The 19,031-nt window shown below is 39.7% G+C and overlaps 1 protein-coding gene across 1 annotated transcript in view; it reads right to left on the reverse strand.

Moving 5' to 3' along the window:
* Positions 1-19,031, reverse strand: part of CELSR1 (cadherin EGF LAG seven-pass G-type receptor 1) — a 165,587-nt gene that overhangs the window by 16,069 nt on the left and 130,487 nt on the right. The window contains exons 16-25 of the mRNA XM_018910241.3: positions 18,542-18,643; positions 16,671-16,765; positions 16,145-16,354; positions 13,362-13,545; positions 10,518-10,661; positions 9,139-9,340; positions 8,646-8,813; positions 6,023-6,149; positions 5,451-5,651; positions 1,924-2,098 (exon numbers count right to left, since the gene is read on the reverse strand). Of these exons, the coding sequence (XP_018765786.2) occupies positions 1,924-2,098; positions 5,451-5,651; positions 6,023-6,149; positions 8,646-8,813; positions 9,139-9,340; positions 10,518-10,661; positions 13,362-13,545; positions 16,145-16,354; positions 16,671-16,765; positions 18,542-18,643 (1,608 nt within the window). The remainder of the gene's footprint in view (positions 1-1,923; positions 2,099-5,450; positions 5,652-6,022; positions 6,150-8,645; positions 8,814-9,138; positions 9,341-10,517; positions 10,662-13,361; positions 13,546-16,144; positions 16,355-16,670; positions 16,766-18,541; positions 18,644-19,031) is intronic.

Raw genomic sequence — 19,031 nt, forward strand, 5'->3', positions numbered from 1 at the left:
TCTAGACTATACCACAACTAAGAAAAATAAACAATCCTTCTCTCATAAATCAATTTAAATAATGCTTAGGATTCATGTTATGAAGTTGGAACCTTTTTACTGTTTATAAATTAAAATTTATAAAGAAGCTTAATTAAAATATGTACAGTAACAAGTTACCTAGAGACAAGAAATCCTACGTTGTGCTATTTATGATGAAACAATTTTCTCCTCAGATGATTTATAAGCCTGGAAGGACAAACTAAAGGCTTAGTTTTCTTTATCCTTCATTTCACAAAATCCCCTGACTTTCTCAGTAATAGGGATCTGACTTTTCATTTAAACAGAACTGCAAATTCAGTAGATTCAGGGATTGAATTGCAGGACACAACCTGGAAAGTTTCAAAAGTGCAAAATGGAGATATCACAGAGAGCAATAACTAAGTAGAAAAATGTAAAAATGGTATGCTTGTGATATTTAAATTGCATAATACTGCTGTTTAGAAGGTCTGAATTTAGATTTCAGGAGAGAAAGTAACCTTGAGCAGAAACTCTTTCCAACAAAATTCTTCTAAAGATAATGAGTTCTGAAATTCAATTAGTTTTGCTATTTAATGATACTTCTTTTCTCCTAGAAATGATGCTGCCAAATACCTAATTGAACTTCAGTGTTTCTGAAAATTCTGCAGTAGTCCTGTATATAGTGGTAAAAGTCACACAGGTCCGAAATGCTTCAGAAGTTCAAGGACAATTTCTATTTTAAGTGTCTGGGGTATGTCTAAAATGGCACAGACTTCTGGGCTGTGCTTTCTACTATAAACTGATAGAAGTAGACATTATTAGGCACAAAATGATATGGAAAAACTTACCAGTTCCCTGAAGAGAGAATTAACCTATACCAGCCTACGCTGTGATTTCATATTACGCTTTCTTAAAGCACACAGAAAAAAAGAACAAGTACATATTCTTAAATCTAACTTGTTCCATAATATTTTTGCAAGTGTACATGAGTGATTACTATTTGTTTGATCTAAGAGACATCTAAACCTCTGCCACTACTGACAGTATGATATTATCTGCAAAAATAAAACTAATTGGAAAAAAGTTAACTGCCTGCCTATGATGTGATTTCCCATATGGCAACAGATACATGCTGAAGCAGTTGAACCAAAAATCCCCACTCCAACTGTTCCGTGAAGCACAGTTCCTGAGGAGCTGTCTGCCTGAATTAACACAGCGCTGTGTGCTTGGGGTAACACTGGAAATGTCTATGGCAAAAATAGGCACAGTGAGGGCGGAGATGGATGTGCTCCAGTAGATCACTCTGGACTGGTTTAAAAGATTACTGCCTCCAGATTTTCATTACTTTTCCTCAGCTGAAAGTTACAGCCTTTGTATCTGAAATTAAGTAAAAGGCAGCTTGAGTATTCCCAGCTTGGTTTTATGCCAAATAAAACAGAGCCACTGAAATTCCCTTCACAAGTATTTACTGCTGGTTGACAGTAGGCAGTGGGAATGACCAGTGAAGGGCAGTAATGCCCTGTGGGCAGACAGCGTTGCTTCTGAAGCCAGTTACCTAAGAGACCATGTGCCCATATCTGGAGGGAAGGAAACTTTCTGAAAGCACAGGGAAGGAAACTTTCTGAAAGCTATTGGCAAAGTTGTTCAAATATAAATACTGTTATTCCCAAGCAATGTTACCAGGTCCTGGTTTAATCTGTGCAATTATGTTTCTGTTGGATAACCATCAGTATCACTTCAGTTAGGGCACACAAACATTTGGTACACAGATCTGCCAAATTCAGGCTAACTTCTGCTAGATGTGGCTTGGTGCTGCCCTGGTTCAGGAAAACACCCATAGCTGTCTGACATGGGGTAACTCCCCTGAACCTGGCCAGTGAAGATGGCAGGGAACTGAAGCTGTTTTGGGGTGCTTGAGGGTACCTGTTATGATGGCAGGAATGCCCCAGCCAACAACGTAGTAGAACCGCATGTGCCCAAAGTTGATGTTCCTCACTTCAGTCAGCATCCGGTAGATGTGGAGCTGCTCCACAAACATCCATGCAAAGGTGCTCATGTAGAAATAATGCAGGAGGATGGCAATCACAGTACACACAAACTGCAGAAGGGAAAGGGCAGGAGAATTAGAATTGCTCTTCTGAATCACAACCCGGTGAGTCACTCGTTCCCCCTGCGTAGCTAATGGCAAGTGTAATAAAAAGATTTTGGCAGAACAAATACACTGCCTTTAATTAAGTTTTTCAGAGTTTAAGAAGAATTGCTCATACCGTGAGAGATTTTGCTTTTTTAAAGTGAAGTGGATCACTAAGCTCCATCAGGCTGAAAGCTGCAAAATTTAAGGACCTGCTGAAATCAGAGACCAGGCCCACAGTGAGACTGAAAGTAACAGCTACAATGGGCACACTGGTAGCTGAAGTCATCTTTGTGATCAAATAGCCACCTTGAAACCTATGATCTTCAGATACTTGCCCTTCTGTAATATCTGCTAGCCAATTTTCTCTCCCAACATAACAATTTGGTGAGTGAAAACAAGAATGACCACAAGCATCTGACACCTGAATTATAATCTTGCAATTAACCTTCTCCTTTCAGAAACCAAAGGATTTTGACAAGGATCTGTTGATAAGCTTGAATTAAGAGAACTTTGTGCAACCATTCAGTTTTTGTTAGAAAATGTTTTACATTGTGTTTTGTAACCTTTTGTTCCTGTGCAGCACTGACCCTGCTTTCAGACTTTGGCATGACTTTTTAGTGGTTTTTCATGGTGTAATGCTCAGATATGTACATTTCCCTGTTTAATGTACATTTAACCTCTTTGCTGAGCAAAAGAATCATACAAAGACTGCCAGCTTTCTGGATTCACTTACTACATCAGCATTATTATAACATCATGTGTTATTGAAAATGTGGCTCACTAAATAAACCATCTTTCTTCCCTCTATCTAAGTGGTGTTTTTCTTGTTCCTATTCTCACGTGCTTATGAGTAGAGTGCTGCCCTGAACATTACCTTTTTCAGGTAAGAAAAAAGAAAGAAAATAAATCACTTTCTATCAGTAGTCCAGGGAAAGATTAAAACCTCACCCAGAAATGTGACTTAATTTACAGAAACCCATAAAGCCAGGCTGGGTGCCAAGCAGCACAGCATTATTTGTGCTCCAGCATTCTTTACCTTTTTATGTTCATCAGTGCATGACTCGTTAGACAACTCTCATTCCATACAGACAGATGAATAATTGTCTCAAGCAGACATGGCTTACAGCCCTCCTACCTTCTCAAATTGACTGGGTAGGCTGTAAGGAGCAGCTTTCTGCTGTATGAAATACATTCTATAAATTAAAGATCTTTGTAAATGGTTTAAAGGTTTGGGGTGTTTCACTGAGTCCTCGTAACACTACAGGACATGATCATACCATGAGCCCCAAAGCATGGAAATAGAAGGAGTCAAAGAGAACAATCTCACCAATACAACCACTAGGACTTGTGGTATTGATGTAATGAACTGTTTTACTACTTTTATAAACTCTGCTTGGTGCTTCATGATGCGATGAAAGGAATCTGGAAATGAGGAGCCATCATTTACTGCATAATTTTTGGTAAAATTTTGTAGGGATGTGGACTTGGCCTTCAACTCCTCAGTAGGTATGATGGAGAACTGGAAGAGTATAAACTACCCCTTGCCAGTAAAATGTAGAGAAAAATGAGTGGTGTGTTCAGCAAGGCATGGGAAAGGTCAAGTTACACAGAGTGCTGTGTATCAATTGGCAAGGTGAGCTCCTTTCAGCAAAGTTATTTTAGTATGCAAACATTTACATAATGAAACAAAGACAACACACGTTCACACATGACATGAGACCATATCCCAGAGGGCAGGTCACTGCAGTTCTCACCACAGCAGCAGATAAAGGACCTGAGTTCCTGGTAAAAGGGAATATTGGTATACAGAAGTGAAGCAACCAGCTGGAAAGCTTTATCCAGTTTGGCATTCACAGTTTTTCAAAAGGTAAAGTGGGAGAAGAAGGCCATAAAAAACCCCAACAGACTAACCTGAATCTTAGAAATTGATTAATTTCAGCAGCTTAGTTTTATACAGTTTTCCAAAAGAAATACTATTAAACAGGGGTTTCCTGGCAAGACAATTTTTATAAGAGAGGTCTCTCAAATTTACTAGAAAAGTTCTTGTCAGCACTCAGTTACTGGAAGCTGGAATTAGTCAAGGTTAGATACTTTTAAAAATGTATGTTATAGCTCAAGTGGATATTAGAAGCCAGAGTGACAGTGTAGAATTAAGTTATAGAGCAAATGAGGCAGTGTGTTTAGGCACCACAGTGTCACTACCATGATGGTGATGATATTAATTGAATGTATATTGTCCTATTTCTGCTGCTTGGACAATGTGAAATCAGCATGATGTTTTTATTGCTGTGTTTTGTTTTGATCTCAACACTGTACTTGCTTCTCAAAAATTAGATTGAAATATGTACATTAATGGATTTCTAGATGATACATTTTCTTCACAGCTTTCAAATAATCCCTAAAGTAACATTTTGAAAATTTTCCCTATCTAGTAAGGACATACATTTTACAGCACGTCACCCCTCATCTGTGTCCAGCCTCTTTGGCACAGCTGTGGAGCCTGGCAATGCTGGAGCCCTTGTCTGTCCCTTACCTGTCTGAAGGGCAGCCATGGCTTTTGGGATGGGTGCTACCAAGAAGCAGCAGCAAGACTACATATAATGCCACATGGTTAAGGGAGCAATGAGGTCATAAGTACAGAACACACTTTATGTGTGCTTTATATCTATCTTGTACTCAGTCTATTCATAACTTGCATTTCTTGACATGCACAATGCTGGAAATCCTTGCACTAAAGTTTGTCAGCAGGTGTGATGGGCTGAAGCCAACAACCCCTGCGTCTGGAAGGCACAGAGCAAACTGACAGGTCTCCTACTGAATCCTGGATGTAGCAAGCTGTCCCATGTCTGGCAATTGGCTTCTCCAGAATGGCCAGTGGGTGTACAATGTGTATATTAGCACCTGACCATCATCACATCACTGACAACCTATGAGTCAACACCAGGAGCCATTTGGGCTTGGGAGGTACCTGCTGCAGGAGAAACTGGAAAACCTCCTACTGAACAGGCAAAGCAAGAAAACACACTGATGAAAAGGAAGGAAGAAATTAGAATTAAGGTTCAGTTCCTGGGATAAACCTTCAACAGGGCTGCTGTCATATATTCTCTGAAAATAAGATATAGTCCTATTGCCTGCCATTGCTATTAATGTTATCAGCCACACATGAATATACTAAAAATCTGATGTTTTTCAAGTAAGTATTGAAGCCAAAAAGAGGAGAAAGTGAAACAGATGGAAGAAGGTAAAAGCTGCAATATGAACCCCCTGATGTAAAGCTTGAGAACAACTCTAGCAATGAACACAGAGTAAGTCTTACCGGATTTTCAGTCTGGTTGATTCCAATAAGAAAGACAAGCTCAGAAAAGAACAGGGCAGCCACCAGGTTTTTGTGGATGCTGTGCAAGTTGGAACGCAGTGTGCGGATCAGGACCAGCAAAATGAAGGTGATCAGCAAAGCCGCCAGCGAGATGGATACCGTTGTGTAAGTGACGATCTTCAGAGGAAGCACCTCCCCATTCTGTAGAAAGACAGATTGACAGGAACTCTGGGGCTTTTCCCTTCCTTGTCCTCCAATCAAATCTACTACCCAGAATGCCAGTATTTTCATTATACTGAGTCAACACACAGATTTACTTAGGGACCAACAGGAATGGGTGATGCCACCTCTTTGGCTGCTAAACATGTTGAGCATGTATGGGCAGCACCCAGAGGATGCACCAACCAGGTAAGAAGGTCCTTTCAGCAAACCCAGAGGCAGGTGCTGCTAGGCATGGGCAACACACTCCTGACACTGGGACTGATCTGCTGACAATGACACACAAAGCTCAAGCTCTGAGCCAAAGCCCTTAAAAAACAGTCTCCAAGAATCACGAGCCTGACATCACCCACCTCTCGTTTGGAAATGTCCATCAGGACAGCAAAGCTGGTTATATGGTTGCACTGGCAAGCGATATGGCTGTGGTTTCTGGAAAACAGCTCACACCCTCGGGAGGACCAGGCACCGGTCCCGCCAATCCTGTGGGGAAAAAAGGCATTTCTGAGCACCAGCCTCCAATCTCCCCTCACCTTCCACTGCCCTCTGTGGCAGCTTGTGCTGCACCACCAGAGAGGAGTGCAAGTACCAGGGCAGAATTATCTATAGCTGTCACCTGCCTGAAAGAGCATCATCAAACTAAAAAGGCCTTCAGTTGAAGTATAGGTTGAAATATATCTTTCTGATAAGGCAGCTGACCAGATCTTTTGGGTTTATAACAGTCTGTTTTGAGTTTAAAAAAAAAAATTTAAAATGTGCTTTTGGGTCAGAGACCACACAATCAATATGGGAAAGAGATTGCACCAAACAAAATGTCTGTAACCAAGGTAAATAATACCTTATTTAAAATAATTAAATAAATAAATGTATTCCATAGAGGGACACATGTTTTTGAGTCATGTGAATATGTTTCAGCAATAATATGATATACAGTTGTATCTGTATAACTGTATATCAAATATATGATATTCAGCTCCTCTGAAAAGTACACAAGAATATGTTAAAACCTTCTCTAATAAACAATATTTTATACCAGGAGATCTCTTATATTAACAATGGGGAGAAACTGCTACCTTAAAATTCTTCCCTGTGCAATTATGTTCAACTCCAGTGACTTCAGAAATTATTTTATATCAATATTAATTATTATATTCTGAAGTTAACGAGTAATAAAAATAGTCTTGCAGTTACTAAAAGATTTTTCAATTAGATATGACCTCTTTTTCATTCAGCAATAAAACATTTGTTAAATTTTAATATCACTTCCTCTCAAAAAGTACTCTCTTTCTAAAAGCTCTTTCACTTTTTCATGCCACGTAAGAGCTGCTTTTCAATTGTGGCTGTAGGAAGACGTAACACAGATAACAATGCCACTGAAGTTGCCAGCGAATAGCTAACAGATGAATCACTTTAGAGCTAATGAGTTATTCAAGCTCAAACAATGTTTAAAAATTTATGAAAAAGAACTTGCCATTCCCTCACAATCAGCAGATTGACAGAGTGCATACAAGCAAAAACACTACTTCACATGTGGGCAAATTAAGAGTTTATTACTGTGAAGATAAGAGATTTCTGTTGCATATTTGATCCTTTAAATGAGATAATCTCCTGAAGCATTTAACTAGGAGGCACACATTCCCTAGGTTAGTTTGTTGTTTTATTTCCAGCACAGGATATTGCCTTTTAAAGGATTTTTCTACAGGTTTACTAGAATTTTTAGGTTTTTAGGAAACAAGTAACAGCTGTTCCCTTTCCCCTGGGCAGACTATGTCATCCTCTCACTGTGTACCTGGGTTTGTAGCTGGAAATTGCAACATATATGTAATAGTTATAATATTGTGAAAGCATAATATGAATGTGGTTACCTCTCAAAACATTTTCATTTGTTTTATCCACACTCTTGAAATATTTCCAACAGGACAGTGCTGTTTCCACAATGCCATAAAACCAATGAAACATCAGCATATACAGTTCCAGCTCATATAATTTTTCTCATTTTCAAGAAAAAGATGTCTTTATCTTGAACTTTACTGAATACAAATGACCTAAATGAACAATTTTCAGAACATTTCATCTTTTTCCTAACACCTCCCTCCTAGAGAGTCAAATACTCTCCCCTTATATTCTGCTTCTATATTATAATTGCTTTCCATAAACTGAAAAGGTCTAATGTCCCAAAAAAGGTATTTCCACTCCCTCCAATTTTTCACTAAAACTAATGAAAGCAAATCCACAATAGTTGGTGAAATGAAAGTTAAGTTTCTTACCAGTGCAGCTGCCTTTGCATTGACTTTTGAGTCAAAAATTTGTGATTCAGAAATTCATAATGCCTTTGCATTGACTTTTGAGTCAAAAATTTGTGATTCAGAAATTCATAATCTTTACTTCCAATTTTATGTGAAAACCTCAGTCCTCGTTGCTACCAAAATGAAGGTTTGGTTTTGTAATTTTTTGCACTGGCCCTGGCTGAGGCACCAAGGGTAGGTGCCTGTTTGCTATCTCTGTCCATAGTCACTGGAGTGTAACAGGAGAAGATTCAGCCCATGGAAGAGCTGAATCATCTCCTGAAAATCCTGACTTAAAGACCTCAGACAAGCCATGAATTCAGACACTGACTTGGAGTTGGACTACATTTGTCCAGACATACATCTGTGGGCAAATAGCATGGACAAATACAAGGAAATTGTGGGATTTATTGCTTCTGGGTGAAAAGGAACCCTGCAGAAAGACATGACAGCACTGTGTTTCTTAGAAACCGCACGGCTAATCCTTTGTTTGAGGAGTTATGATAATTATTTTCATTTTTCTCAGGTTGGTGGGAAATGACTACATGGCTCTATTCCACCAAAAATCAGTTGTCAGTTGAACAGACAGACCAAGACAGGGTTTCCTCCAGAATTATCTTCCCAGGATAAGGGCAGGAGTTTTCTGCTACTCAGACTGTGTCACTCACAGCCCTAAAGCAAGCAGGAGACATACGTGATGGAGTGATTCCAGAAGACACAGACAGGCTTTGTTCTCTCCTCTGTTTCCAGCATGGCATACTCCACTATGACAGGCTTTTCCACCAGGTTGGGAGGAAACTCCCCATCACTGTGAATGGCTGTGCTCACTACAGGTGTGTTGATGATAGGGCGATTTGGCAATCTGCACAAGGAGAAAAATTGCACGGTGATCTACACATCAAAATGCAAAGCTACATTCTGCAAATAGAAGATCTCAGGTTGCTTCTGCTTGGAAAGTGAGGCAGGTGTACCAACAGCCTTCCACACAGATGTGTTCCCAAAAACTGCTGGCACTTCTGGCCTAGGTATTCTCCCACAGTGTGCCAGAGGAGGACATGAGGCAGTACTGCAGTGAGAACAGCAGCACTGATGACTTTTGGCCAATATAAAAGCAGGTCCATCTCTCCCACACATCCAGAGAGCAGAAAAAGGGATCTGAACAATTCACAAACAGGTCTGAAGTTTACCTCAAGCTCCTCCTGTCAGGATCATAGTTTTCAGGCAGGAGGAGTCCCAGGGATCGGTATATAATGACCATGGCAACAGTATGATGTGTCTCAATGTCTGGGTGTCGCTTCTTCCTCTTTGCAAAAGCACTCTCAGGGCTGAACACATCGCTGTTCAACTTAGAGGGTATTTTCTGGTTTGAAGGTTTCATTGTGGGCACTGCTATGGAACCAACACAAATATTAAATTCTTTGCACACAGCTTCAGAGCTATCATTTAAACTGGTCATTTTGCCTTGCCAGGATACAATAATAGAGTTCTTACAACTCCAGGCTTAGAGCACTCAGCATGCTTCTAATGTTATACTTGATATTTTTAATAAAATTTCAGCACAATTCATAGTTATATAGCTGATAATCAAATAACCATTGAACAGTGAAGAGCCATTTAGTTTAGCTATAAAATAAGAAATTTCTAAGCTAAAAGGTCCATAAGTATGTAAGCACCCCATGCATAACTTAAGGAGAACATTAAAACATTATGCATGCTGTTAAATTGCATGTACATTTATATATGGCAAAACTAGTAATAATGAATCCACCAACTACTCACATGAGATTTCTCCCTGCTAATTCTGTCATTTAATGAGCTTTCTGTTTTGGAAGATTCTCTTAAAATTCCCATTCCCTTGTTTTTTACAGAAAAAATACAAATCATAGAAGCAGATACTCTGTTTCTAAGCAAAAAGTCATAAAGCTGTACCAGCTTATTATATATTATTTTCAGAAGAGTTACTATATTTCCCTATTCAGAAGACATTCAACAATGGTACAACTATTGAACTTTGAGTTACCCTCTCTCCCTTTGCCCAAAAACCTTGTGGTGCTTTGCAGCAATCTTGGGATACTTCAGAGACACTGGGAAGCAGGTACTCCCCCATGTATTCTCCCTTATCACCCAGCTCAAGACTTTTTCATTGCTGCCTAGTTCTCATAACACCTCTCTGTGCTCCCAGATTTGGATTCTCACACCACCTCCCTCCATCTCTGCAGGGGCTGGAGGAAGGCAGCTGTGGGACTGCAGGGGCTGGGCAGCCATCCCATCCTATCCTTGTGGGAACAGATGCAGAGCATTTCTCCTGCTTTGACAGGGCTTTGAGGGGCTGCAGGCGAGACCTGACAGACAGGTACAGCCAGTCCCACAGCCCCCCATGCCTCCATCACTGCCGGCAGGCAAAATGCCTCAGAAGTATGCACAGCTGCTCCATCCCTAAATAATGTTCACTTGTGCAGACAATCACCCTGCTCTCACCCTAGTACCACTCTGCTCCCTGAGGATCCACCACGCTCCCTGGGAGCTGGCCATAATTGTTCACCAAACAGCAGCAGAAGGGTTTTACCTTTCCTTTCTGATGGTCTGAATAAAGTATCAGGGAAGACAACAGATGACTCCAGATCTTTTGGGTAATCTTCTTTAATCTCATGAAATCGTGGTATTCTAGCTCCCGTGAAATTCGACTTGTCAAAGATGTCAACAGCAATAACTGGGGGGGATAAAAGTTTCCCATCACCACAGCGAAACATTACTGAAAGGTTAAAATGACTGCACAATACAGATAAAAAATTTAACCCCCAAAATAGAAAGTAAAACTTATTTTTTTTCTGTTAACACCTTATATAATAACTAAAAGTTTATGTGTCAGCATTATGTTACATTTATCAAATGATACATTTATTGTTCAGTGGAAAGGAATTCACAAGACAGTATCTCATACCATGAAAACATGCTAGAAACTTTGGAAATAAAGAATCATAAAATCCTTTAGGTTGCAAAAGATCTCCAAGATCAAGTCAAACTGTTAACTCAGCACCACCAAGTCCAGCACTAAACCACGGCCCCAAGGGCCACATCTACATGTCTTAAATACCTCCAGGGATGGTGACTTCCCTGGGCCACCTATTTCAATGCCTGGGGATTGTTTCAGTGAAGAAACTTTTGCTAACACCCATCTCAAGGTGGATCCCTTCGCTGGTACTTCTCCAGCAGCAGCTGACTGAGGTTTCACAGAGGCTCTCCCTGGTTGCTGCTCAGTGAATGCTCCTGCTTCACAGAGTTTCCCCTGCTCCAGTGTGTGCTGCACGTTCCCATTTTAGACTTGCTTTTTAATGGGAAGACTAAATCTACTGCTTCAAAAACATAGTTCTACATCTGTTGGATTGTGAAGTCAGCTGACTGAAGAAAATAACATTTTTATCTGGGACTACTCCTTAGTCCTCTACTGGCAGTTCCTCCCTAGTTTACCTCATCATTTCTGCCTGTTTAACTGCCCCAATACTTAAAAGCAGTTGAGTTGGCTTTAACTTTCTCATTTAAGACAAGTCACTGAGTGCCAATTTACACAACCTGGGGGTAGCTCTACACCAAAAGGTGTGATCCTTTGCAAATTTCTGTATGAGGAAATACCCACGTTAAGACCCACAAATTCCCATTCCTTTCCTAGTTTCTAACTCCCAGATGAGCCATTAGGAAACTCTATTAACACCATGTTCACCTGGAAAAACCGTTCAAAAGAAAACAGACTTCTTTCAGGCCAGAGTTGCCTCATCCCTCTCAAGCTCACACCTCTTTACACAGGAAGAACTAGTTGAAAAAAAAATCATGATTTGCAACCTGCAAGAAATTCTGGGGTTTGTTTTCATCTCAGTTCAGTTGGGTTAAAATCCTAAGCACATTTTTTTCTGAGTATGAAGATAAAAATATTTTGATTCTCATAGTCCTGAATCATAAGAAAGTATTTCAGTTTTGGTATATTAAAGAAAAATCAAAGTGTTTCAGTTTGGCATAGTTCAACAATAATTATGCCCCATTGATGCTACAGGATGCTACAGCCTTTGTAACTTGACTGCCTCATGCCTTTGATTTTCTGCCCCTGTGATTGTGAACATAAAGCATTCTTGGGACAAGGTTTGTAGCCAATTAAAATTCTTACTATAACAGCAGGTGTAGTTGGGAAAATAAGGCCAACTTTTGGCACATAAGCCTTCTTCATATCTGAAATAAAAGCAACAGCTTGAAAAGCTAAACACAAGTTCAGGCTTATATAGTTTAGGGCACCTCTGAAAGAAAAACCAAATAGCAATGCTGCTTGTGAGGGACTTCTGAAGGTCAGCTGGCTCCATCTCACCTCACACCCAGGGCAGGACTATCACCAACACCCCCTCAGCTCAGACTGTTTGTAGCTGGGAAGAAAATGAAATAAAGAGAGCAGGGGAGAAAATGGGGAAATAAGCTGACCAGGCTGTGGTTGCTGAGCTTCACTTGCATATGCACTCCAGAGATGTCTATGAAATACATTACAGTCCAAAGGGCAGGAGCTGCTACTTGTTTGTCAGAGGAGAAATTTCCTGTGATAGGTGAACAAGGTGTCTTGGTATGCCTGATGTTCCCTTCTCAATTTGCACTCATTCTGGATATTTTGGATCCCATAGATTTTGTTCTGATTATAGGTTTTGCAAGACTGGGATGGCATTTGAAGGACTGGGGATTCTGTGAAAATACCTTTCAGTACAAGAATCTCTACAGATTATGGTTTTCTGGATAGGTTCCAAGTTAGGAAAGTATGTGAAAATCAGAGGTATAATCATAGAATCAGCTAGGTTAGAAAAGACCTGTAAGATCATTGAGTCCAACCTTTGATAGATCATTACCCTGTCAACTAGACCACAGTACTAAATGCCACATCCAGTTGCTTCTTGAACATCTCCAGGGCTGGGAATTCCACCTCCTCCCTGGGCAGTCCATCCCTATGCAATTAAGATTAATAACATGCAACAAAATCAACAGTAGGGTTACTTTTTTTTTGTACTGCAATAATTCTTCAGGTGGTGTTGGTGTGACTCCTCCAAAAATGTGATCTACTACATATAGTAGATATCTTCAACTATATTAGTTGGTCTCAAAAGGCATTACCTTTGTTTACAAACTTTGTCCTTCCTACTATCTCTACACTGCTATGACTGCAACAAAAAGCCACAAGGAGCAGTGGCATGGTCCAGAGGAAAAACAGATCAGACATCTCCCAGGAGGCCCCCATGACAACTGAAAGATATGGATCAAGGCTTGATGGATTTGAAACTAATGCAATGACTTTTCTCAGTAGATACTATTAAAACAAATAACTAGCACCTCTGTCCAGGACATTTTTAAGACTCAAAAAAGAGCAGTTTTCAACACAGATACTCACTCATGTTAGTGGCAACAATGACAAAAGGTCTCATGTAGGTTTTTTTCATGTTCTGGGCCACATTGTTGAAATATTCCTCATAGTGCCTGAGCAGGTGAGCGGTGCCACCCTCTGTTCTCTGAATTTGCTCCCAGTGCTCCTTGTTGCCAGGGTCCAGCAGAGCACTACCCACTTTGATGACATTCTGAGAAATAAAGTACAAGCCTAAATTATGAAGCAAACACAGAGCTGGGTTTCAAGTGAGAAGTATTGAAAATTATTTGCCTGACTGCCTTAGGTAAGTGTTTAATGGAATATTTAATGCAGGCATGTTCTACTGCAGCCATATAAAATACGCACACCAGTTACTCACCCAGAGGTTTTTTGGTCATGTAAAGCAAATCCCTCCAAACTTTTTACAAGTAAAGTAAGCCAAAATTGGAGGTTGTAAGAGAACTGCCTACTTTCTTCCTTCCTAATGACAAGAAATTGAGCAAGAAAATACAGGAGAAAAACCTATCCATGTTTTCTTTGTTTCTGAGAGATCAGACACATGAAAAGCACAGCTATTAGCAGTTACACTGAAGAACTTCCCCAGATAAATCAAAATAATGGTTTTTTAATTGAAAAACAAAGAAAGTCATGGATATAAATATCACTTATTTAATTTTTTCTTTTCCTTTGTTTCCTAGATAATGAAGACAACTTACACAGTGAAGAATGCTAAGAATTAATATTAACTTGCATAGACAAACTTGAAAATACATAAGAAAACTTAAATCATGCCATTGTCTCCCCATTTTTAGGTTGCTTACAAGTGGTATTAAAAAGGCATTTTTCTCCTGAGGACCTGACTCTTCAGCCCTTTCTTAGAAAAATATGCAAAGGGACCCTCAGGGTGTATGGAAGGAGATTGACCCCAAAAGAGTGTGCTAAAGGGCTTAAATGAGAGGGATGCTAAGAAGTTTTTAATCTTGGTGTACATATGAACCATGTTGTTGTAACAAAACCTGATTCCTAACTAAGGTAAAATTGGCGTAAATGGTAGTGGTAGGAATTAATCACCACAAGCTCTAAAATAGCCAAGACAAATATTTAGGCTTCAATTAGAAGGAGCTATCTGTATCCTGTCTGTACTGTTTGAGGCTACAAGCACATATCTGAGCTAAAAGAGACTCCCAGTATGACCACCTTTACCTAGGGTGAGAAGCACAACATGGATCCCAGGAATGCAGGATACACATACTGTACTTGGTACCAGGCCTCCTCTGTGTTTGTGAACATTATTTATGGTTTTTTATTATCTATTTTTCAGGCTTCTAGGTGGACCATAAAAAATAAAATTCCTTCTCCCCTTATGGTTCCTCAGCTGAGTATGTTGCCTCCTTTTATTCATGAGCTGTACTCATTAATTTTCAAATTCCTGACCTATCCTAAAATATTTAGGGAGTTCTTGAAAACATCATCTGTATGAATTTCAGTGCCAAGTGCAGAGAACAATAAATTAAAGCATATGTTTCCAAACCATTTTTTTTTCTTATTGTTCATATTTCTACTTAACAAAACATACTAGAAATTAAGTTCCTTTTTAAGATCTGAATGGCCTGCTTCACAGCCCACAGGAAAGAAAAAACTGAATCTCTCAAAATTTGGTGCATCTAAAACATAAAACGTTTCAGAAGTTCTCCACTCTCTGCTGATTATACAGCCCAAGCCTCTAAGGAATTTTCCCAGCTGCATTTCCTCCTGCTCCTAACACTCCAGTGACATCCTCCCCTGGTGCAGCTTGGCTTTGCACAGGATCTCCAATTTCACCCCAGGTCTGCCTGACCTGTCTGATCCTCCTGGAGTACTGTGAGCAGTGACTTGGATGTAGCACACCTTCTCAGGGAGCCAAACAGATCTTTGGCCATCACAGACGCCAGTCCTGACCCATGGAGGGTCATTCCACACGCTGGTGCCCAAGCTCTGGGCTCTGCTAGCACAGATCCAAACAGATGTTTTACCTTGGACTCTGTGTTGTGCCATGGCCAGGATCTTGGAAACAGTATGGGCAAGAGTGGAGAACAGTCCCCCGGTAAACATGGGACTGAGGAAAGCTCTACAAGCCTGACATGGGTCATCCAGCCTTCACATTATCAGACCACAGAATACTCCCAACTGCCTTAAATGTCACATTTTTCCACAACTACATATTTTACCTGACAGGGAGGATGCTACAGCTTGTTCTCTAGCCCTGGTCAGGTCTTTGGTAATAACTGTGACTTTTATGAAAGCTCTGAGTAGCAGAAACTCTCTGGCTTTAAGGCAATCACATTGCCCTAAAATACCAATGATATGGAATGTCTTTCAATGTACCAACTCATGACTGAATTAGAGGAAACCTTCAGAGTCAGAAACTGGCTTGGACTTAATTCACTGCACATTTAAATGAGCATGATCACATCAGGCATGTTTTACAACAAAAATAAATATAGTATACAAAACTATTTTAGCCAGGAAAAACACATTAATGTAACGATTTCTTTTCATATGGGGCATATTGCTTTTGGCTGTTACTATGATGATAGTTTTTAGAAAAGCACATTCTATTATATTTGTATTACACATACAAATGCATGCATAGACACATGCATAACCAACTTTCCATTCTAATCTGAGAAGAAAGGCATATTTGTGGAACAGATTAGGCCATTACACAATATCAGCTTCACCTTCATCAAAGACAAATTTAATTACCCACTGCCACCTAATTTTTAAGGGAAACTGTAAGGGCTCAGCACAGTATACAGTATTTCTCTTACCTCATTGAATTCCACATCCCTTGTGGCTGCCAAATCAAACCCTTGCTGCTGGCTTTCATACTGGAGGACCCGGATCATGATCTGGTAAGCTGTCCTCACATCGTTGCCATACAAGCTGTGTGTATATTTGGTGGCATTCTGCAGCGCTCTCACAATCCGTATGGTTTTATCTCCATCCAGCCTGGTCTCATTGTGGTGTAACCTCTCATTCTGAGTCAGATAAAAAGGAAGAAAAAAATCTAATTATATATTTTGGTTTTTTTTCATTATAGTTACAAAGACAATCACAATTTAGGGATTTTTGGCACACAGAAATTGTTCAGTCAAAATGTTGTTTGTCTCGAGAAAGAGGTGGCAACAAAACTCAATGGCAGATGTAACTGAGAGCCAGAAAAGCACCAGGGTCCCCATGGAAAATGAGGCTGTTCAAGGATGCAGTCAAAAGACTGAGTGCAGGGATATCAAACTGGAGACAAATTGGTCATTATTTAAAAAATAAAGGGAAAACTGAGAAAACCCAGCTTACCAAGATTTTTAGATCCACAAAAGTGTTGGTGGTGCAGTTGAAAAGCTCAGGAGGCAGCCAGCCCTTCTCAATGTTACAATGGCGAACGGCATTTCCTGAAAGAAACAAAGCATCAATGGCAAACAATGCTCTGAATTGTGCAGGGTAAATATTCATGGATTTCCCTATCCTAGGCTTTCAGATTTTTTTAAGTTGGTAAAAGCTACACATGTATTTCAATTTCCAAACAGGGGATTCCTGCGAGAGAAAAGTTAAGGACTACAAATCTTCAGGAACTGCTTTCGCCAGGCTTTGGAGAAAAGTCAGGCAAACTCCAAGCTCTGCCCAACTGCTCTCAGCTCACTGCCAGATTGTTCTCAAATTAATTCATTCACTTCTTTATACCAAAAAAGAGAAAAACTCTGCACTTCCTAAGTACTCCTGAAAACCAACCCCTGCTGAGATTTCTGTGCAATAGCCTATATAGGAAGACCTCCTGGACAAATGCTGTATTCACACCAACACATGCCCACGCATCTGCATGTGCTAAACACTTCAACTAACATGCATAATTGCTTTTTTGCCACTTGTAAATGGACCATGAGCAGCTTACTGTTTAATTTAACCTATTATATTTTGCACTATTTGTCAAATAATTTTAAAATGCAATTCTTGGCTGAGGATCCTTCACCATGAATTGCATGTAATCTAATTTAAAATTGACATTTGTGTTAGTTAATTTGCACATAACATACTGCATATGTCTAAGCCATTTAATTACCAATATCTAAATAAGAACTATAATTAATTTTACTGTATCTAATTATATTATTTCTCTTCCATTATTGGGTGAATACAATTAAGCCTCGGGTTCTTAGTCTGAATATTCATTATTATAAGGCTTGCTTCTTTGAACAATTTGTAAAATTTACTTAGAACATGCAATTACTATAAGCAACATTGCCTAGAAGAGATGCTTGGGTGAACCACTTCAAGAACAGTGCAGAAAACTCATTTTAATTCAGCTTTATACTGCCTAATCATGAAAATATTCTTCACCTAAAAAAAATTTTAATTCCGTATCATAAAGTCTTTAGAACAGGAGCTAGGTTGACCACAAATCTTCTGCACACCTATAAGCAGTGGCCTCCCTCTAGAAATATTTGGGGCAGTCACATAACTACTTATAACTCCCTGAGCCTAAGGAGCAAAGAGTTACCAGGTCCAGAACCAAGACAGTTTTCATTTCCCTCAGAACAGCCTTTGGAAAAGATTGGGAACTCTATTTTCAAAAATCTGATACATGTTTTCAGAGACATATATGAAAAAGCAGATTGTCATTTGCCTGTTGCACAAAACAACATAGCTCATCTGCTTTATAAAAGGTGTTTTCAGCTGTTTTGCTTATGGAAAAGATATTATGTGGAAAAAAGTGAGTTTTGTTGCAACTCTTAACTTTGGTAGGCTGCAACCCTAGTAAAGCAGTCATCAGGAATATGATTCTCCTAATTTTATCTTTGCCCAGAGGAACTGTAGGGCTTAAGAACACTTATAAGTCACTAGAAACTGAAAGTTACTTAAAAAAGTTACACATACTTCTTATGTGTAAGAATTGCTTGATAAATAGAAAATAGGGCTCTGCTTTTTCTGTGCTTTTTACATGTTTATCTGCTGTACTGCTGCATTTATTTATTGCTAGTATTCCAAATACATTTTAACAGCTCTTTGATTTCATCTATCTATACTTTTCTGCTCATGATATATAAGCTAAGCTGCAGTCTCCAGACCAAATGAATTAATGCTATTCCCTATGTGCTCATTTTTTGGGTTTTTTTTTTTTTTTTAAAGAGGCATGCAGACAAAGTAGGTAATTATTTACCCAGGGAACTTACCCACTGAGCCCTTAGGACAAGGCACAGCAGCTGGCTGGCCAAACTTGGTCTGTGGCCACCAAATACCAGCCTCGAAAGCCTTGGGACAGCCATTATAAATTACTGAAAGCAGAAAAAGAAATGATGCAATTTTTCTGACAAGATAAAAATCACAACAGTGAGACATTTCAACCTGCCTGAAGGACCTTCCTGTAATTCCAAAGTCCTGTCAGGATACCTGTCCTTTGCAGTGCCTTCCAAGCTGTAACCCATCAGTTGCTCCTTATCCAACAGATTGGACAGACAGGTACAGGCAGAGGAGAGCTCAGGATGATTATGGGGCTCTGGATTTTGGCTCTGCCTATCTCTGCTTGCTCCTTTATTGTGGGAAAACAGTTCTCCTTCATTTTGCCCACACACTGCTGTTGCAGCAGCTTTGTGCTGATCACAGGAGGACAGTGGGTGGGTGGGTGGGTGAGAGGAAAGGCAGGATGGGCAAGATGGGGAAGGA

Source organism: Serinus canaria, chromosome 1A, assembly GCF_022539315.1.
Source record: "Serinus canaria isolate serCan28SL12 chromosome 1A, serCan2020, whole genome shotgun sequence".
Lineage (NCBI taxonomy): Eukaryota > Metazoa > Chordata > Aves > Passeriformes > Fringillidae > Serinus > Serinus canaria.